Here is a 22,740-nt window from a genome sequence, read left to right on the forward strand (position 1 = left end):
AATTTGTCAAAAATGTGAAAGTGGATCTGATACAGAAAAGAGAGCAGCAGCGTGAAACAGAGAGCATTACACCAGAGTTGTTTATGATTAAGACTAATTGTGTTCAACCTTCTATATTTTATACAAAGTTATTTCCTCATGCTGTGAGAACCAACAAAGCTGACTGAATCTTTGATGGGAGTAGGTAAAGAAGAGCTTATGAATAACGTGAGTCATCCCCTATTTTCTAACCTAATTTAACTGCACTCTCAATAATACTTTGATGAAAAATGTTTGGTGATGAAATAAAACTAAATAAAATGCAATAAAAAACATGTTTGGCTAAGTTTAGGAAACAAAACTTATAGTATAGATTTTGTAAACGATCACAGTTTAGCCTAACCGTAGTACATTTGTTACATTATTTAAGTTATGGATCTACATTTTAAAAACACTGGCATGAAAGAACCATATGTTTCCCCTTGAAACGTAATGAACAAGGCAGTTTTGTTGTATGGGAACATTATGTGTAGAGGACAAGGCGGACACTTTCAACCCAGAGTCGACTATCTCATTTAGCCTGATCCAAATACATCAGATCTTGATTAATATTATTATTATATTATATTGCCTTACACAAGTGATCCTGATTAATATATATGTTTTTTCCCTGAGAAAAAGCCCACAAATGCAGACCTAGACTAAAAACAGCTCTTAAAGGTCAAAAAAGAGACAGCAAAGTGTAAAGATGTGCAGTTGTCCCTTCTTCTGCTTCTCTTTTTGTTTCATGTTTGTTTGTATCTGTCTGTCTTCCTGGCTGGGCGTGGCTGACCTACTGTACTTTCAGTTCCCGTCAATTCACCTCCGCAGCTGCTACTCATCTTCCTGATTATCTACTCACCCACACCTGCTTAAATACCCGGCTTCCTCATCCAGTATTCACCAGTTCGTCGTGAAAGATACACTGAATCCGTCAACTACTCTGCCTGCCACGTCCAGCCAACACCACCTCGTCAGCGAACCTTGGATTATTATCACTACCAGCTCCAGCCTGCTCACTCTATTGAACTCTGATTCCCCTCTCACCCGTGTTCCGCTGCAAATCTCCGAACCCCGGCTCCAGCCTGCTCTCTCCGACATCCTCCGGATCATCAACTACGGACCTCCACTCCCCCCCCCCTAGTAATTCCCAGATCCGGATTAGTAATTCCCTAGCAGTATGGTGTGAGTTTTGAATTGGAAATAAATCATTTTACTTCCATACTCACGTCTCCTCTCTTCCGTGCTTGTATTGAGGGTTCAGCCTGTAAGCGCTCTGTGAGCTTAACACAAAGGTCATTTTAAACTAGGCTAAAGAGAATAATAATGTCATAATAATGTAAGAGAAAAGAAAGTCAGCTGTCTAAACTGTTGGATTAAAGGATGCCGTCGTCAGTTTCTGTTGAAGAAAGTTTTATAAAACAGCTTCATAATCCTTGACATTGATTGTGGGACCACTCTGCTGTCATTGTTTTGAGGTCCACAGCGGGTAGAGGAGGCTATAAATACATCAATCACCTGCACCCTTTTAACTCCCAGTGCTCCAAGAGCCCGTTTGAGCCCGTTTCTTTCAGGATTTCTAATCAGGTGTTGGAAATCCATCCATTAGCTGCACCTGTGTAATCTCTTAGAGGTGTGCGGGAGGGGGGGAGAAGTCAATCACAGGGTTGATTCAAAGAGGTTAAGGTACATCCCAGAGAAAAATTAAATGATCAACCTTTGGCACTCCTGCTCTGCAAATTAAAACACTTCCTTTGAGCTATTTCAAACATCCTGAATACCCATTGTTTTTTTATCAAGCTGACTTGTATTTCTTCATTTTGATATTCTTTAGCCCTATTGATATGGTAAATATAGCAACAGCATATACAACTCAAAGCAACGTGGAAGATAGGAAAGTCCTTTATTAAAAATTAAAGCTTTCTGCGGGATAAAAAGATTCATTTAAAAATAAAAGTTTCTTTGGAGGTTAAGAAGATACATAATTTGGACGACTTGTGTTATTCTACAATGGCTGATACCACTTTGACATTTTTTTAATTCAACAGCTTGTTTTATAAATTAACTACATAAACTCTTTGCCATTTAAAGCTTTTTACCAATAAGTGTTTGTCATGCCATCCGCCAGCAACAATTGCCTAATCTTAAAGGTCCCCTATTATAATGTTTTTCATCAATATATTATAGGTCTCAGATATATACAAAACATGTCTCTGAAGTGTGTGGCTCCAAATACCAAACAGATCGTGCATTGTAGCATTACCCATAATCCCCTCTGTTTCAGCCCTGTTTCAAAAGTGCTGATTCTCTGGCTGTTACTTTAGATGAAAATAAGGAGCCCCTCGCCACACCCCTCAGAGATATTTGGTTAAATAGAACACAATGGTGCTCTAGGAGGAGATTCAGGTGATAAGGTGGGGTGGGGTTACCTTGGTTGGTTATTGGCCAATGGTTACACAAGCCAAAAAAACATTATGACATCACAAAGTGGCCAAAATCTGATCAGCTCATTTTCAGATAGGTTTTTATATAAATGGATCAGGACAAATAGTGAGCAAATCTTTTTTCCTGACACTTTCAGAATCTCTTTACGCAGAGGGGACACGTGTTGATGTAGAAAATACATGAAAAAGTGGATTTTAAATAATAGGTGACCTTTAAGAACAGAAAGCAGAACAGTAATCCATTTTGCATATAGAAGTGGAGTCTACTTCGGTCTGACACTAGGCCATAGTTTTACGAAGTAGAAAACACATTTTGAGTTGTAAATCTGCCATCATTTATCAATGTTAACTGTATATTTGGAAACATGACGTGCGTAGCTTAGTTTAAGGCTTGTTCAACTTTTGGTGCTTTAGTGATAATGGTTCAAATATGAGTCTCGTGAGCTTCCATACGCCCTTCTCTTGGACTGAAAGACGTTGAGGCAGCTTTAACAAGTGGACTCATCTGGTCTTCAGGCTCTTTAATCTGCAGCTCACAGACCGAGAATGGACCTCTCTTTTGGCCTTTTGATCTTGAGTACAAATCTGTTCCTGCATCTGCAAGATTCATTCTTCCCATCTGAAATAGAAAGAGAAATGATGGTTATAGGTCTAGCATGTATATAGTAAGAGAGAGTAGAGGAGAAAAGGACAACAGCAGCAATTTCCAAACAGTTTACATTGGTTTACTTCAGTTATTCCATCCCAGAGTGACTGAGATTAGTGATCCTGCAGCAGCTTGTGGTTTGCACTGTAATAAATATTCATTGTTATTTGATTATAATTGACAATTATCTTTCTGGATTGCATGGTGGCTTGAATCACCTGCTTTATGTTTTTGCTTAATTTCTTATCACTATTTTAGTAGGCCTTTTGGGCTTTTCGCCATAATTGTGATGCTTCGAAAAAGATGTGTCGTCTGCCATGGTGGCTAATTGGTTGCGGATGAGGACTGTTCTTAAATGTTCCACACACTCATACATCCATCTCCGTAATACCAATGTCTGCAGACCAAAAAAGTTCCATGCAACTCAGTTTCATGTCATACTCATGAGGCTGGCGTTGGAATGTATTATGTGTCATCTCACAGCAATAAAGGAACACCGCAGGGATCGTCACACTGTCTTACAAAAGGAAATGTTCTTCCTCGGAAGTATCAGCAGAATATTTTTCACAAAGCATAGAAGTTAATTAAAAAGTGCATGAATGTAAGTAGTGTGTGTGTGTGTGTGTGTGTGTGTGTGTGTGTGTGTGTGTGTGTGTGTGTGTGTGTGTGTGTGTGTGTGTGTGTGTGTGTGTGTGTGTGTGTGTGTGTGTGTGTGTGTGTGTGTGTGTGTGTGTGTGTGTGTGTGTGTGTGCATGTGTCGCCAACTGGCCTTCACAGCATTGATTGTTATATTGAGGTTGAAAATACCATTACACTCACTACATTTCCTGTATCAAACCACTGAACACATTGACTTATGGGTCTTCTTACTTTGTCAGTCAAATTAACCCTGGCAAAAGACCGGTGACCAATGAGCAACATTGGACATAAGTAAATCAAGTGCTGCTGTAAAAAGACAAAAGAAATAATTGAAATGCAAAGTAAGCTGTAGAGTTCATTTCAAGTAGCCTATTTCTTTCCTAATTACAGTTTGAATCATCACTCAAGAAGGAGCTTTTGTTTCCTCTGTCTCTGACAAAGTAATTAACTGACCTTTGAGCATCCTATCTGCTTTCTTTCCCTGCCTTTGACAGCTCTCTTGTAATATTAAAACTCCATGTGGCTGTAGTTCTCTATCCCTAACACATTCTCAAGAGACTATAGAATATAGAAGGAATTATTATATTCCCTTTTTCTCCTTTAGTCGGCCCTTTGATATTATGTGGCTCCGGCTCTAAAATCACCCTGGTTTGTGACTTATGAGTGACCCTGAAATCTTATGCTAACTATACTGGGCTTTATTTGGACATTGGGAAATAAGGTAGGTGCATAGCCACACAAATTCTTTAAAATACAGCATCAATTCGTACAAGATATATTGATGGCCTTTTTTTTCTTTTCGTTAAGGTCTGGACAATAGTTACATATAGACTTTCTCCAGTACCTCAACACAACTAAGCCTCAAACTTTTTTGACATGAATGAATAGAGCCTCTCTTCTCTGGGACATTCTCAGTGTTGTTGAGGTTTGTATCATGGCTTGCACAAAATCTAAAGAAACAAACATCCAAAGATCAACAAGAATTGTAATTCGGAAAGAAATAAAACAAGCCTAAATGGAGAAATAACAACCTTTCCTGGATTTGAATCTGTAATAGCAGATGTCGAGATTGTAAGCCAAATTCAAAGAACGACCAGAGATTTGGTTGTTTATCACCAAATTGCGCTCTAATCCGCTTTATGTCCTCCCTCCTGCAAGCTTTTACCCAGGCACCAGTCTTTGCTTAAACCCAACAGTCAACAGAAAACACTTTTGGTAATCCCCTGTATTTGCAAACTGAAAAATGTCCAGATGGGCAATTATGTGCTGTACTATTTTGTGACAGTCACTTTCAGGATTCTCCACTGGCATTTCATTGTAGCAATTTAACAAGATTAAGTGTGTTAATTGAGAAGCTTTATGTTCAGGCAACACAACTCTAATGTCTGAGTCATACATTTTTGACATGACTAGGTCAGGTGGGTTTTGACACTGCCCTGCACTTTTATGTGACTATTCATTAGCGACATGGTCACCAAAGTTAATATCCAACCCTTAATATAACAAGCAACAGATATTTGAACACAGTACACAAATGTAATGTTGGCATTAGTTAGACTAGCTAAAAAAAATGTTTAACGCTCAATATCTTTGTGAGCTGTGTAAACATCTAATGTTAGCAAAATAAAATAGAACTACATAAGACTACACACACACTAAGGCGGCAGGAAGTGTATACCACTTCATACGATTGTGCTGCCTGTGATGTGCCGTCTTAAGTTAGAGAGCATCTTTTGTCATAGTCAAGGACGTGAGGGAACACCTTGTGTAGTCCAAAAAAATCAACATTACTGTGGTGTACCGGATGCAGCGTAGGGTGTTGTCTACTATGACAGAACACAAGATCAATTGTCATGTCTGAAGCCCATACTTCCCCGATCCAGGCCATCACCCTATATTGCAACCAGTCTCACTGCATTTCGTGTTATAGACACGAAATAAATTGAATCTATTGATTTGTGTTCACCAACACGATTTTCCCATTTTTTTCGTGTCACACAGAACGATTTTAAAAGCAATGTATTTCTATTGGTAGTATGTTTCGTGCCTGCACCACGTCTTTTTGTCCGGTCGTGTCTTGGAAGACCGAAAGCTGTGTGGTTCATAAAAACATTTTCTTACTCAATATCAAGCCATGATTATTGTTTTTATTTTAAATTGTATAATATAATAATTGTATAATATACTTCTTTTGCCATCCGTGAGGAAAATAAATGGGCCTCAGAATACTGAAATCTGTATTTTTAAAATCTTTTTTTCCTTCTAATTTGTTATTATTGGGTCCAGGCACGAAACATACTACCAATACATTGCTTTAAAAATCATTCTGTGTGACACGAAAAAAAAATGGGGGAATCGTGTTGGTGAACACGAATCAATACTGTAGATCACATTTCGTGACTATAACACGAAATGCCGTGAGACTGGGTTGCATATATGCATCTTGGCTGAAATCGTATAGTCTGAACAAGGCATTAAGGTGCTGTGAGGCGGCTTTTGTTCCACGCAGACAGATCAACACTAGTTGTGGCCATTCTTTACAATGAGCTAACCTAACCAGCTGCTGGCTGTAGCTCCAGATTCAATGAACAAACATGAGATTGATTCCCTATCAATCTTTCGTCTACACTTGGCAAGAATGTTGTAAGTGTATTTCCCAGAATGTGAAACTAGTGCAGAGATTTGGGATTTTAATGTTTGCTGCACAGTTCAAGCATAATTGTTGGTTGGAATTGCACAAGAACTTCAAAACAGCATGTTAATTACACTTCAGCTTTAATTTAATTTGCATGGGTGGAAATGTATCATGATTATCTCATGGCAAAGTGTCGAGTTCAATTAATAAAGATCTGAGGTGACAACAGCAGAATAAACACACAGTCGGCTGTGCCAAGGTAAGAAACAGATTGCACAACACAATGAATATCAATGCTCCTGCTCATGTTTCCTGACATCCGCATATTATTATTTTGCTTTCTATCACAACATACCGTTTACAAAGCTAAGTATTCAACAAAGCCTTTGAAATAAGCTACCAATAGTCTGTGTGTCGGAAATGGTGCTATTTTATGAGTCTTTCTGGAGGTAAATTGCTGCCTTTCAGGGTCAAAAAAAGGCGTTTTAGCTTTTTTGCATGTCAGGAGCGTTGACGTGTTAAAAACCTCTTTAGTGTGGAAGATTGTTGAAAGCGTGCACTTACTCACAGGTTAAGGTTAAAGAATTCACAGTATGATCAGTTCTTCATATGCTTATAATATCGTGTTGACCTCGATCTTTAATGTCATCCATTCAGCAAATGAACAAGGCTGAGACTGTAATTTGCATACAACTCAGTACTATGCAAGATACTTAACCTTGTGGATTCCATTTCTGAAATAATTGGACGAAAACATTCAGAGCTGTGCTACTACTACAATGGTTGACATATTTTCAGTTTTGGTGCACTTTACTTAGATGGTTAATGAAATATATGTTTCTATTACAGCATTTTTAACTACAGTATTGATGTGAAGCAATGATCCTATGTGTTAACAACCACCCTGGTCCCTGTGTAACTGGGTTTTTGCAACTTCAGCATAGGGGATAGGGATGTTTATTGAACTTCGGTTTAACACATGTATGGATCTGCCGCTCAGCGCTGCTGCTTGCTTCAGTCTGTGTCTGCGTTCTTTCGCACCTGCCTGTAATCTGAGAAGGTCCCGCCTCTCTGGCTGGCTCCCGCCCGGAAATCTTCAGTAATAGCCTATCAGATTGTGCTGTGGGCGGGACATTGCTCGTGTACATAGAGTGGTGACTGCAGCCAGAGAAACGGCCGCATCAGAGGCAAAGTTTTATCGGCAATTTGATAAAAAAAAGGCCGATACCGATAATCGGTCAAATGCGGAATATCGGCCAAGCCGATAATCGGCCAAGCTCCTACTGAGGAGCACTGGCACATCTGTAATTAATTATGCTATTATATTACACAGGCTCAGTGGCGAACCATGTCTATCACAACTGGACCTTCTGTAGACTAGACACATGCAAATGTGGGTCTTTGTTGGCAAAGATGCGGTGCTCCTGCAATGTGTAATCTGGATGTCACCCTAAAGTGGCCCATATGGGAAATGGTGAATATGGCCCAAATATCACAAAACAACTGTGGGCCACCTTTGGCAAAGATGGACAAAGGCTACTCTGGGTGTAAACCAAAAGTGGCCCATACTGTATATGATGAAGCAAATGTGGCCCAGTTATCTTAAAACATATCTGGGCCAGTTTAGGCAAAGATGCGGCACAGTAATCCGGATGTGAACCTAAAGTGGCCTACATATGACATGGCAAAAATGGCCCAAATACTTTACAACAAATTTGGACCATTTTTGGCAAATGTAAGGCACAGTCAGCACTGGATAATCAGAGTGTGAGCCTAAAGTGGCCCACATTTGACATGAAAAATATGGCCCAAATATTAAAAAACAGACGTGGGGTGGACCCACTTGTGGTAAGGATGCCGCACAATTGGTACCGGCAAATCTTGATATGAGCCTGAAGTGGCCCACAACTGATGCAGCAAATGTGGCCCGGTTATCTTAAAACATATCTGGGCCACTTTTGGTAAATATACAGCACACTTTTGGCGAGGATGTAACACTTTTGGCACAGGCTATCTAGATGTGAGCCTGAAAAGGCCTACATGTGAGATATAGTATAAATTGTGGATTGGACTGCCGTGTGATCCGAGATAGGGTTAGGGTAGGGGTCAGCAACCTTTACTATCTTAAGAGCCAATCTACCATTACTTCCATCAAATAAATGTTGTCTAGTGCCGCAAAACATATTTATACTACACTATACTTTATACTATATGTACAAAAACTAAAGTTTGTTGCATTTATAAAATTATGGAACGACTATAAAGAGAACTCTTGACATGTGTGTATTTACCCATTAAAACAAATCAAATCAACAAACTCTTATGAAGAGAAAGTTTGCAATAAATTATACACTTTCCAGAACTTTCTGCATATTTGTGAAATACAATAGAAATTGATCATTTACAAAAGTATCAAACTTATTTTACTGAGACTTTTCTTATTCTTAGTAAGTAAAGAGAAACATTAATCCAGGGTTAGCTCACTGAGCCGCTCTGGAGACAGATGTGACGTGTATTTCACTCATTGTAGGCCGGATACTCAAACTCTTTTTTACTTTCAGTGTCACAGTATCACCTAGATGTTCCCTTTGAATGTTTGTCCCCTGCTCAAACACATATCAAATAACTAACTGCTACTCATTTCCATGTTATTTATTGTCAAAGCTGTAGATGGGAAAAGAGCCGCATGAGGCTCTGGAGCCGCAGGTTGCAGACCCTCGGGTTAGGGTTTGTAGGGACCAGAATTCTATCCTTGTGAAGGTTCCCTGATGCTAAAAAGATAATTGTTACAATCAGTGTTCTTTTTTAAAATTATTATTTTGGGCATTGCTGCTTTAGACAGGCGCAGTGGAGAGAGACATATGCAGCAAAGCGCCTGGGCCGGATTCAAACCCAAACCACTGTGGCTGACATGGTACGTGCTATAACATATGTATGTATGTAAGCAAACACAGAGATAATGTAATGTGAATCTCGCAATCTTTGACCCCAGGTCAATGTGACCATTATTGTTTGAGGGGGGCTTCAATGTGCTTCTAAATGGCAATCTTGTTTTTTATTAATATACAGTAGCTCTTGCATATGTTATAGTCAGTTGACTTACTATGTTTTATATTGTGTAAGTGAAGTGTCTGAGTGATTAGGTTCAGATTTGTGAAGTTCAGTTTTATGGTCTTGATCTTTGAATGTATATTGGAGAATGTAGAAGACAAATGTCTTCTTGGGACAATAATAATAATAGCTTTGATTTGTATAGCGCCTTTCAAGGGACCCAAGGTCGCTTTACAAGTAGTAGGGCAAAAAAAACAAACATAACAAAACAAAAGTCAGACAGACAAAACAACAGATCGATTAGGGGCCGAAAGCCTTGGCAAACAGATGGGACTTGAGGGCCCTTTTGAAGGCGTCAAGTGTGGGGATGTTTCGAATCTCCGCAGGGAGAGCGTTCCAGAGGGTGGGGGCTGCCACACTGAAGGGGGGTGGTAAGCAGGCCAGAGTCTGAGGACCGCAGGTTCCGGGGTGGGGCATGTGGGTGAAGGATGTCCGATAGGTACTGAGGGGCAAGGGCATGGAGGGACTTGTAGGTAAGGAGGAGGACTTTGTAGGTGATGCGGGACTTGACTGGCAACCAGTGGAGGTGGATGAGGGTGGGAGTGATGTGTTGCCACGGCTTTGTGTGCGTGAGTACCCTAGCAGCACAGTTTTGGACAGCCTGTCCAGGGTTTTGTTGGGAACCCCGAACAGGACACCATTGCAGTAGTCCAAGCGGGTGGTGACAAACGCATGCACCAGGGTTTCGGCAACCGACTCCGAGAGTGACGGTCGGAGTCTGGCAATGTTCCTTCGGTGGTAAAAGGCTGATTTGGTCACAGATTTTACGTGGGAAATAAACTGTGCCATATAATATGGTATCAACGAGCCAAATTGGGTGCTAACAGGCCATGTGTGATAACTTCTAGATTGCTCCACAAGTTTGGCTTGGAAGTGCGGGCAGCAGGGGATACAAATGCAGTCAGACAGGCAGACTGAAGCAGTGCAATGTTTTATTGTAAATTAGCTTACGACAGATGCAAGTAGGCAAACAGGCAGGCAGGTGAACGGGTAACGGGTAGATAGATAATATGCAGGGAGGTAAGCAGGTTCTGGTCCAGGATCGGGTGACAGAAGTTCAAAAGCAAAAACTTAAGACAGCTATATAGCAGCTGGAATGAAATGGCAAAGAAAAAAGGATCTTGACCGGTACATTAAGCTAATATTCTCAGTTGCAGCTAACTCCAGTTAAGCTAATATTCTCAGTTGTTATGCTGTAATATTAGAGTTAACTACAAACTGAAAATCCAACAGGTAGCCTACTGAAGTAAAGACAATCGTTTTTTTATCCCCCAGCAATATCTGACTTGAAGCAAGCGCGAAAAAAAGACACCCTCAAGACCGAAGTCAGTTGGAAGGATTGTAGGTGGAAAACTGTGCAAAAGTCGAGTCGCAGCAAGTTTTAAATGAAATGATAAATATGACTTTATGCTGGCAATCGGTATTTTACACATACCTCATTCACACCAACGGTGTTTCAGGGCCGGTTCGGAGCTGGAGCTTGAAAAGCACCGGGTTTTCCTCTTCACACCGCACTTAGCTCCGGAATCCGGTTCGTTTCAAGCACCAACAAATTGACCGGCCAGAGCAAAAGCACCACATACGTCACGCTTAGGTCGAGGCGGGGGCAGAGACAGATCAACTCCTGAACAACAACAAAAAGCCCGCGTTTTATCCAGTTTGTACACAACGATGGAGAAACTTAACAAGAGTTTCAGAGTTTCTGCCATAGACTGTATATATAAAGGTTTCTGCTCATGGTGAAGCAACGTGTCTGCGTGTTAAGGTGGAACCTGAGCATTCACGTTGATCACCTCTCATTATAACTCATTATAAATCTATAAATATTGAACTTTACTTCACGTGTTCATTTGAGAACAGCTGTTACATACCTGGGTGAAGGTTACAGTTCAATTAAATGAAAGATACAACGTTACTCCACACTCATGGTTCAGTCCACCTTAAGAAATAAGACCGACCTCGGAAGCAGTTGTGTTTTAAAAAAACCTTTATTGACACAAGTACACTTTTTTATAAGAATATAACTAAACCACAGAAATGACTTCGGAAAAACTGCAGATAGAGCCATAAGAAATGAATGCAACTGATTTCATCCCATGGATGTATAATAACTGGATACAGCGTGGGAGGCGGGGCCTCATTCATTCCTATGAGAGTTGCTCATTGGCGCATGATGATAAAATGGCCCAACTTTTGAGAGAGTGAAACGTCACAGATTACCCAGCATGCCTGAGAAGTACCCGTGCACTCATAGAGCATGCGCAACTTTAACCAAAATGCTCGTTCACATCAAGCACGTCAATTTGCGTACACGTAACAGCACCGTGCGTTCATGACAGCATGGTAATGGATTGTTATTATGATGGATTTGATATTAACTAGGCGGCAGTTAGCAGCTAGCGGCTAGCTAGTAATTATGCTAATGTACACATAAATCGTTATGTACTTATATTACGCTGTAACAGGATCTAGTGATATCCAAGCAACAGAGCTTCATTTAGCATGAAAGAATTATTGCACTATATATATCAGTGGCGTAACAAGGTTGTGATTGGCCCCGGTGCAAATATTTTTTTGGGCCCCCAACTCAGCGTTGCTTGCTTTTTTTTCTCTCTCTCTCTCTCTTTCAAAATCTATTTAAAACTCATAACAAACAAACAAAATTCCCAAAGTTGTCTTGAAATTAACTAATTAAATAAACGAAACGAAAAATATAGCCTACTTATGCAAACAACATGAAACGGAGCATTATTTATTTCTACTTGAATGTCGCAATGCACCCGCTTTGCGATTATGTAGATTATCTCATTTTGAACAGCTGGACTCAAGTATTTCACAGAACCTTGTGGTCGCTCAACAAGTTCTTTCAGAACCGGATCGTAACATGCTATAAGTTCTATCATATTGAGAAAGTTTCCACTGTTGGGCTGTCCAAGAATCTCCCTATGTCCTCTAAAAGCCAAGTTACAAGTGGCCAGAGTGATTGTAATGTTGACAATACGCTCAAGTACCTGTCTCCAGTAATTAGCAGCATTCCTTGCATTCCTCTCCATGTTTGCATCGATTCTCCCATTTTTCTTCCACTGTTCATATATGACACATGCTCCGACATGGACCTGAGATTGTGCGTGTGAGTCAATCCTCGTAGACAACGCATGTCCACGCATCACTGTAGAACGGTGCACCTCGGTCTGCGAACACCCAGCACGGCTCACAATAGGCACAGTCCAGGGTGGGGGAGTAACACAGCCATGTCCGTGGCAGTTTGATACCTGCTCTGGTAGTGGTGGTGTAATACATCTCGGAGAAACACCTGTTTCCTTGATGTGTGTCTCTGGGGAATGGGCCGATAGGCCTACATGGACCGGTTGCTATAATATAGCCTTTGATCTTGGCGTCGGGGGTCTCAATAGCGCCATAGAGTCCCCTATCGGTTGGGGGCGGGGCCCTTGTGGGAACTGTAGGACCACCGCCGGGCACAGCCAAATCCATCCTCTCTTCCTGGCTCATGGCTGGAGAAGAAGGTCGCACAGCCACGGATACAGCTTCACTTGTGGAGCTAGATGATGGTGAGGCAGGTGAGCTATCGTTAGCCTCCGGCTCCGGCTGCCGATGCACGTCAACATTACCAACGTTAGCGTTCGATTTCGAGGACGATGTATGACAAAAAAAACTGTCTAATTTTGTCTGTTTAGCCTTTACATCTCCTTGTTCTCTCTTGTCCATTCTCTTTTGAGCGCCGCTCTTGTGTTTTGGTTTGCTGTACATTATAAATGTGTCTGTCTAAAACACTTGAACGTGCTGTCTTTAAACAACTCTCCTGTTATCTCCATCAGAACAACCTTCTGGATTTGCACCAGTCTGGTTTCAAGGCAGGCCACTCCACAGAAACTGCTCTCATTACTGTCACTGATGAACTGCACACTGCCAAAGCAGCATCCCTCTCCTCTGTCATCATCCTGTTGGACCTGTCTGCTGCATTCGACACGGTGAACCATCAGATCCTCCTTCGCACTCTCCAAGAACTTGGAGTTTCAGGCTCTGCACTTTCCCTCCTCACCTCATACCTCAAAGACCGTACCTACAGGGTAACTTGGAGAGGATCCGAGTCCGACCCTTGTCAATTAACTACAGGGGTCCCTCAGGGCACTGTTCTTGGTCCCCTCCTCTTCTCCCTGTACACAAACTCGCTCGGATCTGTCATTAGCCCGCATGGTTTTTCATACCACTGCTACGCTGACGACACCCAATTAATTCTGTCCTTTCCCCGCTCAGAGACCCAGGTCGTCGCACGCATCTCTGCTTGTTTAGCTGACATCTCTCAGTGGATGTCCGCTCATCATCTCAAGCTCAACCTTGACAAAACTGAACTGCTTTTCCTTCCGGGAAAAGATTGTCCCACTCTTGACCTGACTATCAACATTGGCACCTCTGTTGTTTCCCCGACTCAGACTGCAAGGAATCTGGGTGTGATCCTAGATAACAACCTGTCCTTCACTGCAAACATCGCTGCTACAACCCGTTGCAGCAGATACACGCTCTACAACATCAGGAAGATACGTCCCCAGCTGACCCAGAAAGCGACCCAGCTTCTGGTCCAGGCTTTCGTCACCTCACGCCTAGACTACTGCAACTCCCTCCTGGCTGGTCTACCTGCATGTGCCATCCGACCTCTGCAGCTCATCCAGAATGCAGCGGCTCATCTGGTCTTCAACCTTCCTACATTTTCCCACACCACGCTGCTCCTCCGCTCCCTTCATTGGCTTCCGGTAACTGCTAGAATTCACTTCAAGACACTGGTACTTGCGTACCATGCTGCGAATGCATCTGGCCCTTCCTACATCCAGGACATGGTTAAACTGTACACCCCAGCGCGTGCTCTACGCTCTGCATCAGCCAAACGACTCGCTGCACCCTCGCTGCGAGGGGGACCCAAGTTCCCATCAGCAAAAACACGTGGGTTTGCTATCCTGGCTCCAAAATGGTGGAATGAGCTCCCCATTGACATCAGGACGGCAGAAAGCTTACACACCTTCCGGCGCAGACTGAAAACTCATCTCTTTCGACTCCACCTCGAGCGATAGAATTACTAACAAAGAACTGCTAACAGAGCACTTATATACTAATAAAGGACTGGCTTATCTATAGCCAGTTGAGTAGCACTTGAAATACTTGGCTCTATGAAACCTGATGTACTTATATGATTCTGTATTCTTCAAGGTTGTGTCTTCCTGGTCGAATGTACCTATTGTAAGTCGCTTTGGATAAAAGCGTCAGCTAAATGCAATGTAATGTAATAATAAATGCAAGCTATTCAATTTGTTATAATTCTGCCGATCTTGCTGCTGCTATAGCTGTGTAGTACATATAACTTTTGATGTTGATTAAACGATTCGCTCGTCACGCAAGGTATCACATGACATGAAAGGGAGCAAGGTCATTGGACAGACAAATTAAAAATTAATTTAGGTTGCTAGGTTACTTTGAAGACTGCGTGAACCAGTCAATGCCATTGGGGCCCCAAAATAAAATATGTATTTAAAAAAAATGGAAAAAAATAATAATAATTATATATATACATTTTTATTTATTTTTTTGCATGGGCCCCTGGACGGCTGTGGGCCCCGGTGCAATGCACCTGCTGCACCGTCGATAGTTACGCCACTGATATATATATATATATACATACAGTGCAATAAGCTTCTTAGTGCAATAATAAGCTACATGGACGTTAATCTAACGTCGGTAATATTAACTTTTTGTAATACAACATTTACGGTACAAGATTTACAGCATACAGCCCATGTAGTATAATATTTTACAAATGATGAATTACAGCAAACATGTGCAATATATCCATTATTACAGCTCCGTGGGCTGGCAGTAAGGCGATATGGGTCCGTTGTTATTGTGCATCCATGGGTAAAGATAAACGCATGTATTGCTGAACACGTAACATGAACGTGCCGGGCGGCGCAGTCCCGTGGGTTAGATGCGCGTTCATAATGCAGAGGGAAATAACTCTCAGAATAACGTTATTAGCACATTTTTACAACTTGAGGAACGAATGTTTTTAATAAGGGCTATACTAGTGTTCATACTGGGTTCTTTATTTAGTTTAAAAAAAATTATCCAACGAGTTACAGACCACTCTTTCCCAATGTAAGTCAATGGGAAAAAGTGTTTCCGGGCCCAGCAACCTAAAGGAAGTGTAGTACCGCCGTGTGGCCACAACGAATATTCTCATCAGACTCTGGCGCACTTCCTGGGGGCTTGTTTCATCCGCGCGGTTTAGCTTTATGAAGCAGGCACGCAAACGGTTACGTCATGACGCAAACGATGACGCACCGACGCATTACCAGTCGGACTCTGGGCGGTGTGAAAAGAGCCAGAGCTAAACCGAAGAACTGGTTCTGAACCTGAAAAGCTCTAGCACGGAGCTTGAACCGGAGTTGCGTTGGTGTGAATGAGGTATAAGCTATATTCTCAGTGGAGCTAACTCCAGTTAAGCTAATATTCTCAGTTGGAGCCAACTCCAGTTAAGCTAATATTCTTAGTTGGAGCTAACTCCAATTGTTGATCATTTGTGTGCAAAACAGCGGTGACAGTGTCCAGCCTGCCTTCACTTATCTCTGTAGGTGCGTATCCCACATTATTATGAACATGTATTAATGATTAATTAAAGGTGGGGTAGGTACGTTTCAGAAACCGGCTCGAGATACACTTTGTTATATTCCATGGAATGCTCTTAACATCCCGATAGCAATGAATATCTTAAGTGCTTTGACAAAAAATCCATAAACATTTTTTATCTGTGGAAGCCGTAATACTGTAAAAAGTACAACCAATCCTGCCGCCCTGTCTGTCAGCCTTCCATATCGTGCACGCACACATGTATCTCGTGCCGTCATTGGGCGTGCCGTCATTGGGCGTGCCGTCATTGGGCGTGCATTGCAGCAGTACTTCAATGACTCGCCAGCAACAGGCGGCAACCAGTCTGCTGACATCATGTGCGCGTTCGTGTGTGTTGGAGGAGGTGCTCTGTAAGGAAGTCTGAAGGAAGGGGCGGATTCTTTTCGGCTGTGTACTTTCAAATTTTAGTGCACTCGAGCTGGTTTCTGAAACTTACCTACCCCACCTTTAAGCCATCATTCACCTTTTAAAGCATAAGGATTATCATAAAAAATGCTTTCTTCTAATTTAAAGACTTCTAATTATGTGAATACGTTTGCAGTTTGGAAAAACGTAAAAGGTTACTGTGTTTATACTCTTAAAACTACTAACTTTGTGCCTCTTTCTGTTCTAGGCCATGATTCACATTGTTGAGTTTCTGGAAACCCAAGAGGTTGAAGTAGTTCCAGCACTGTGGGTTGCAGATGATACCTGTCAGTGGCCAGCTCACTACAAGCACAACGACTTAATTAAAGCCATACGAAATGAGGAGCAGCCTGAACACATGTGGGAGGCATGTAGATTCACTGATTTGAAAAATCATAATCTAATGATATTTCTCTTGTTTTTACAGCAAACTACAAAACCGCTTTTCATAACATAAGTATTTAAACAAATATGTTAAAAACACTATCTTAAAAAATGGTGCTCTGAAAACAAAATGCAGTGGGTTTGTCCTCTCCTCCAAACTATCCATACAAATGAAATGAGTCATGGTAGATATACATTTTATCTGATATTTCTTTACCACATAATGTATGCTGTATTGTTTTTCCTTTGTAATCCCCCCCCCAACACCCCAACACACTCACACACAAGACCGAACATTCGATTTGAGAGTGACAGTGAAAATGAAGTTACTGTCAAACAAAAAAGGACATTGCCACCAGCCCCAAACATAAAAGGGCCAGGCTTTGATATACAGTCTGCATTAAAGAAAATGGTTATGAGCACAAAACCTCACAAGCAGATGACAAGCCCAGATCCCCCACGGTCTGCGAGAAGCCCAGAACCCCGACGGTCTGAGATAAAACCTGGAACTCAACGACAAGATGAAAGCCAAGGGGGTCTTGCTTGTAAGTGATTTCACAATTTGTTATCGTTTCGTCCGTAAATGTATGTATGCGTATATACAGACACACAAACACACACATATACTGTATATGAGTAGGAGAAATAATGTGATCAAAGATTTGGGATGTGAGAGAATTATCTAACGTTACTCATCCTCAAATGTAACCTTATTAGACAACAGTGGTGGAATAAGTATTCCGGTATTTCACTTGAGTAAAAGTAGCAATACTACAGTGTAAAAATACTCTATTACAAGTAAAAGTCCTGCATTCAAAATCTTACTTAGGTAAAAGTACTCATTATGGCCCATTTCAGAATCATTTATATTATATTAGTGGATTATAAGTAGTGATGCATTAATGTGTACACGCTTTGATGTTGCAGCTGGTAAAGGTAGGGCTAATTTGAATTACTTCATATACTGCTGAGTAACTTAACCTATAGTAACATTGTTACAACCTGGCTCAAAGACTGCAACAAAGATGGGAGACGAGACGAGTTTAAATTAACGAAAAAAACTATTTGAAATATGACATTAAGATCCCTAAGACAGATGTGAAAGTCAGTAATCAGTTGTGTCAGCATGTATGGGTGTGTGAAAATGTGCATCAAAGAAAACGTGCGTGTGTGTGTGTGTATATATATATATATATATCACACACACACACACTATATATATATATATGTATATAAATAATTATTTTTAATCTGGGACATCCCTCTTATTTTTCAATTTCAAGAGCTGGAAAGAGTCATCTTGTAATGCATTTATATATGTTGAATGTCCTTATTTTTTAGCTCTTCTGCATAGACTTCTTACAAATCAAGAGATGATGATGGATCAACTCAAAGTCATTCAGATGACCATGCAGAAAATTCCAGGCGGACCTGCTGGTGGGCCGGATCCCCTTGGCAGGGATATACTGCCGCTAAAAGATATAACCTCCCTGCTGGCTCTGGAGAAACGTCTGAGGGAAGAGGCAGACCTTCAAAACGGTAATAATTGCCCTTACCAACTTATAAGGATGGGGAACCCAATTTGAAACTATTGTTATATTTTACTTGCCACCTAATTTGTATGTTGGACAGCAGTGATGCTAAATACCAGCTAAGCGAAAAGGGAAATAATGTTTTTTAATGTTATTTTTTGTTGTTGTATTAGTTTATTGTGACTAGTGTTTATATAATGCATGTATCCTTAGCTTTTAAATGATCTTTTTCAGATTACTGCATTGAGTGTCATTGGAGGACTGGACGTTAAGGATTCCGTTTGGCGAGTGATGAAACACTGTTTTACCAACTCCCTTGCCAAACAGCTCAACTGGCATGGCATCAATGGGAAAACAGCATTCTACAGACTGCAACTGAAAGATGTCATTACTGGTAAGTGTTACATTGCGCTGTCATCAGTCTAATGAGTCCAGTCCCCTTTTCTTGCATGTGTGACACTCAGTTAGTACTTACTGATCCTAGATTCAACCAATTAAAATTACTCTTGGTAAAAAAGTCAAGTAAAAAAAGACATAAAATAATATTTTGTTTAACATGGTTTGCCACATAGAGTTAAAAAAGAAACTCTGAAAGGAGGCTGGAAGCACATCTACTCTTTCTCCCTCATTGAGAAATTCTGGATCAGCTGCAGTCCGATTTTACTAGCGGGCGTCAAGCTTGTTGCTGTTGGGCAGCTGAAGGCAAAGGGCGTCCTCTGCCATGGCCAGAATGTTCTCAAAGTGCCGTCACCACTGAATTCGTCGGACACAGCACGCCATGCACTTCGCATGGCGTGCAATCCTCCATAAAAAAAATGGCTTCACCTTGCGGGCGACCGAGATGGAGGTAGAAGAGAGAGCGAGAGGAAAGAAGAAGAGCTGTCCAAGAAACCTGTAAGTCAGTTACAATATCTATTTTGCAATATATGTATAATAATTTGTAATATATAATATAGAAATACATAAGGAATTGTATTTTGTTTCCGGTTTTGTAAGTTTGTTTGTTTTAGTTTCAAAATAGTTTTGCGTGTTTTTTCAAAGTTGCTTTACTATACAGCTATTTTGTTTTTGTTTATTATTCTGTTATTTTGGCATGGTTGGATTATATCCCAGTTATTTTGAAAATGTAATGATGCAGTGGCTAGTTCATCACCAATATTAATAAATGATGATACAATCATTAAAAAAAAACGTTTGGTTCATCTGTTGTAACTTATTTGAACATTTATTGATGCAACTTTTGGGAGGCCATTTTGACATTAGTATTAACTGTATGTTGAATATTGCTGTTGCCGGATCTGGGCCAATATGAAAACTAACCGTGGCCCAGATTAGGGCCAGTTCTGGTTTTTGTGGTTCGTTTTTGGTTGACATGTGGCATTGCTATGGCTTGCTTGTGGCCCAGATCTGGCAAACAGGAGCGGAGCGCCCAAGTGCCATCATTCCACGCGGTATGTGGGCCGGATGAAGGTGTTTTGTGTGGGCCGAATCTGGGCCAAACCTTTTTTGCCATCTGGGAGGGAAACTCTGAAAGAATACGCCCATTGGCTACAAATCAATATATGATTGGTTGATCAAACTGTCAGTCCAAACGTACGCTCTCATTCTGCAACGGCCAGGGCATTCTATCAAAGTAGATGTAGAATACCTTGGTTGAAGGATATTCTACCCAGAGACCCAGAACAAGATCTGATTGATTGCTTTCTTTTCTAACACAAAACCACTGAAGTGCGTAGTGCATGGTCCGAGAAGGACAAACAAATCAACGTAACACTGTAATATTAATATTACAGATCAACAACACAGATACAATTCTCATTTATTCATTTTATATACATTTTATTTATATAATTACATCGATTTTTTGTTAGTTTTATCTGAGTGTTCCAGATTTTTACCCATTTCCGAAAGTAGACAGCAGGAGAAAAGGTTTATGAATAAGGTTGTATAGATTAAGTTAAATGTACAATATTGTATTGGTTGCTCAAACTCAATGTAATCTCTAATGTAGTTTCATGTTCCCTTTAAAACTGATCGCTAAATTAGGAGGCAACAAATTACTGTTTTTATGTGACTTTTGACAGAGAGTGACAAGAAAAAGGGATTTCACCACAGGCAGACAGAACCAGGCCTTTTTCTTCTGATGGAAGCTGTTTGGGTATTAATATTTGACCATGATTTTGATATGGGTGGACAGCAGTGAGTTGGAGTATAGTTTGAGAAGTTTCTTTAGTCATTAAAAACTTTTTTTTAAGTGTCAAAACATGTCAACATTGGACTTCAGTCTTAACTGTCAGGAAATGTGTGAGACACTTCTCTTTTAAGAGCCACATCTTCAGCCCCTGAGGGGTGTGAGTGATGGAAACCAGACAGATCTCTCTGGTCTGCTAAATGAAAACTAATATTTGAAAACCTATTCATTACACAATGAGCAAATACCTCCAGCCTACCTTTTTGTTGGCAGAGGAGGTCTGCTTGACGGCAAATGGACTGAAAGGGTTTGGATGAAAATGTTCTTCATCATCGACTGTCAGTCTTGGGATCGCCGTCATCGGGCGAATAACCCCGGGCTTCGTCTGGAAGGAAGGATTCCAAAAGCAAAGACGAGTTAATCCTGCTTTCCAAGAAACTAACAGCATTGATGTTAAAGCAATTGCAACAGGATGTTAAACTTGATCATTAAGTGAATAAGTACCTTTTTAGGATTCATCAGCTTTCTATTCACACCAGTTGATGGGTGCAAGCTGCAAACAGAAGCCTGAATAAAACATTTACAAGAAACACATTAACATAATTTAATTAACAAAACGTAAGTACTGATAAAAGGAAGTAGGCCTACTGAAGGTTTTATGTAAAGCCAAGTTAAGGTGTAACATCAGGCATGCATCTCAGTTTTGTGAATTTAAACTAGCCGACTCTTACTCACATATTTGGTTTCACGTCCCAGGGTTTTTGTAAATGATGAGTTGTTCTGCTAAAAGTAAAAAATAAATATGTGAGAAAAGAAAACAAGGGAGTTGCAAAGCTTGTTATAGGGATTATTCCTTTTTTGTTTGTTTTTGCCAGGAAACTTGGAAGAGCTTTCTTCTTTGAGGAATAATAATGAACAGGTGTTCTTTTATTTCTTGTAAAGATTAGAACAGAACAGAATCCACTTGTATCTCAGCTTTGTGTTTCAGTATAAAAAGAAGAGAATGTTCCCATGGCCCCAAGGTTGCTGAAGTTCTTGTTTTTACTAATTTCTTTGAATATTAGTTATAATTGTATTTGAGCTGTTACAACTATACACTTGTGACATTAACACCGTTTTGCATATACTGTGTTAATACTTTTCTAAAGCATCAAACGTATAAATTAGCATGAAATGAAGCAATATAACAGCTTGGATAGTTTAATGAATTGTACACAGCAAGACATAAGTGAATAATCAATTCTCATATCTAAAAAACGATTCTCTAAGAAATGTAGACAGGAAAACAACACCTGTGAGTTTGTGTTACATGCTTTAAAGAAACACTCTTTACCTGCAGACCCACATTATTAGTCGATGACCGGGATGTTTTGCTCTTAAAATATGAAAAAATAAACCCATTAAATGACTTTTAATATATCAAAAATCAACATTTGTACATGTTTAATTTCATATCATATAATTAATTGATCTCACTGCTGGAATGGAGTCCGCCAATATCTCATCAATAACGGCATAGAGTTCCTCGGACTGCTGCCGGAGCTCAGCGGGTGAGCACATCTGCAGAAAATAATTGATGTTATTGGACTGTTGTATGATGTGTGCAGCTAAAACCAAAACTGATGTGTGCACTTGTACCTCAGCGTGGGTGTCTGCAACACCTCTGTCAATTGTATCTACCACATTCAGCCTGTCACATGGACTCTCTTCTCTCTCCACCTGCTCGTCTATTGCCTGTGAATGTAAAGCAGAGTGGACAGATTGAGCTCGCTGCCAAGGCCAGGATTATACAGGAGGGTTAGACAACACTGATATCCCCTCCAGACAATTGAGATCCGTCCACTCTGTATTCTGTCTGAGCCCTGCCTCCTCTGCTGCTCTTCTGTACCGTACTGCAGCATTAATGACATATTTTTACGTCTGATTGGAGAAAACCATTAAATTGCTTAACCTATACGCTGCATTATTTATATTTCTGTCAAATATAAATGTAATTGTCTGTGTCTGATTATTGGAAACTTGCCATTCAACTTTTCTTTACT

The 22,740-nt window shown here is 40.6% G+C and overlaps 1 protein-coding gene across 4 annotated transcripts in view; it reads right to left on the reverse strand.

Moving 5' to 3' along the window:
• Positions 1-1,902: 1,902 nt before the first annotated feature.
• Positions 1,903-22,740, reverse strand: part of mlip (muscular LMNA-interacting protein) — a 34,897-nt gene continuing 14,059 nt past the window's right edge. For 3 of the 4 annotated variants that reach the window (XM_034100250.2, XM_034100247.2, XM_071205679.1), the window contains 7 exons: positions 22,337-22,432; positions 22,175-22,258; positions 22,032-22,073; positions 21,434-21,481; positions 21,203-21,265; positions 20,958-21,083; positions 1,903-3,081 (listed from right to left, as the gene is read on the reverse strand). In XM_034100250.2, the coding sequence (XP_033956141.1) occupies positions 2,887-3,081; positions 20,958-21,083; positions 21,203-21,265; positions 21,434-21,481; positions 22,032-22,073; positions 22,175-22,258; positions 22,337-22,432 (654 nt within the window). In that variant the 3' untranslated portion in view covers positions 1,903-2,886. The remainder of the gene's footprint in view (positions 3,082-20,957; positions 21,084-21,202; positions 21,266-21,433; positions 21,482-22,031; positions 22,074-22,174; positions 22,259-22,336; positions 22,433-22,740) is intronic. The other variant, XM_034100248.2, reaches the window with a different exon arrangement.

Source organism: Pseudochaenichthys georgianus, chromosome 15, assembly GCF_902827115.2.
Source record: "Pseudochaenichthys georgianus chromosome 15, fPseGeo1.2, whole genome shotgun sequence".
Classification (NCBI taxonomy): Eukaryota; Metazoa; Chordata; class Actinopteri; order Perciformes; family Channichthyidae; genus Pseudochaenichthys; species Pseudochaenichthys georgianus.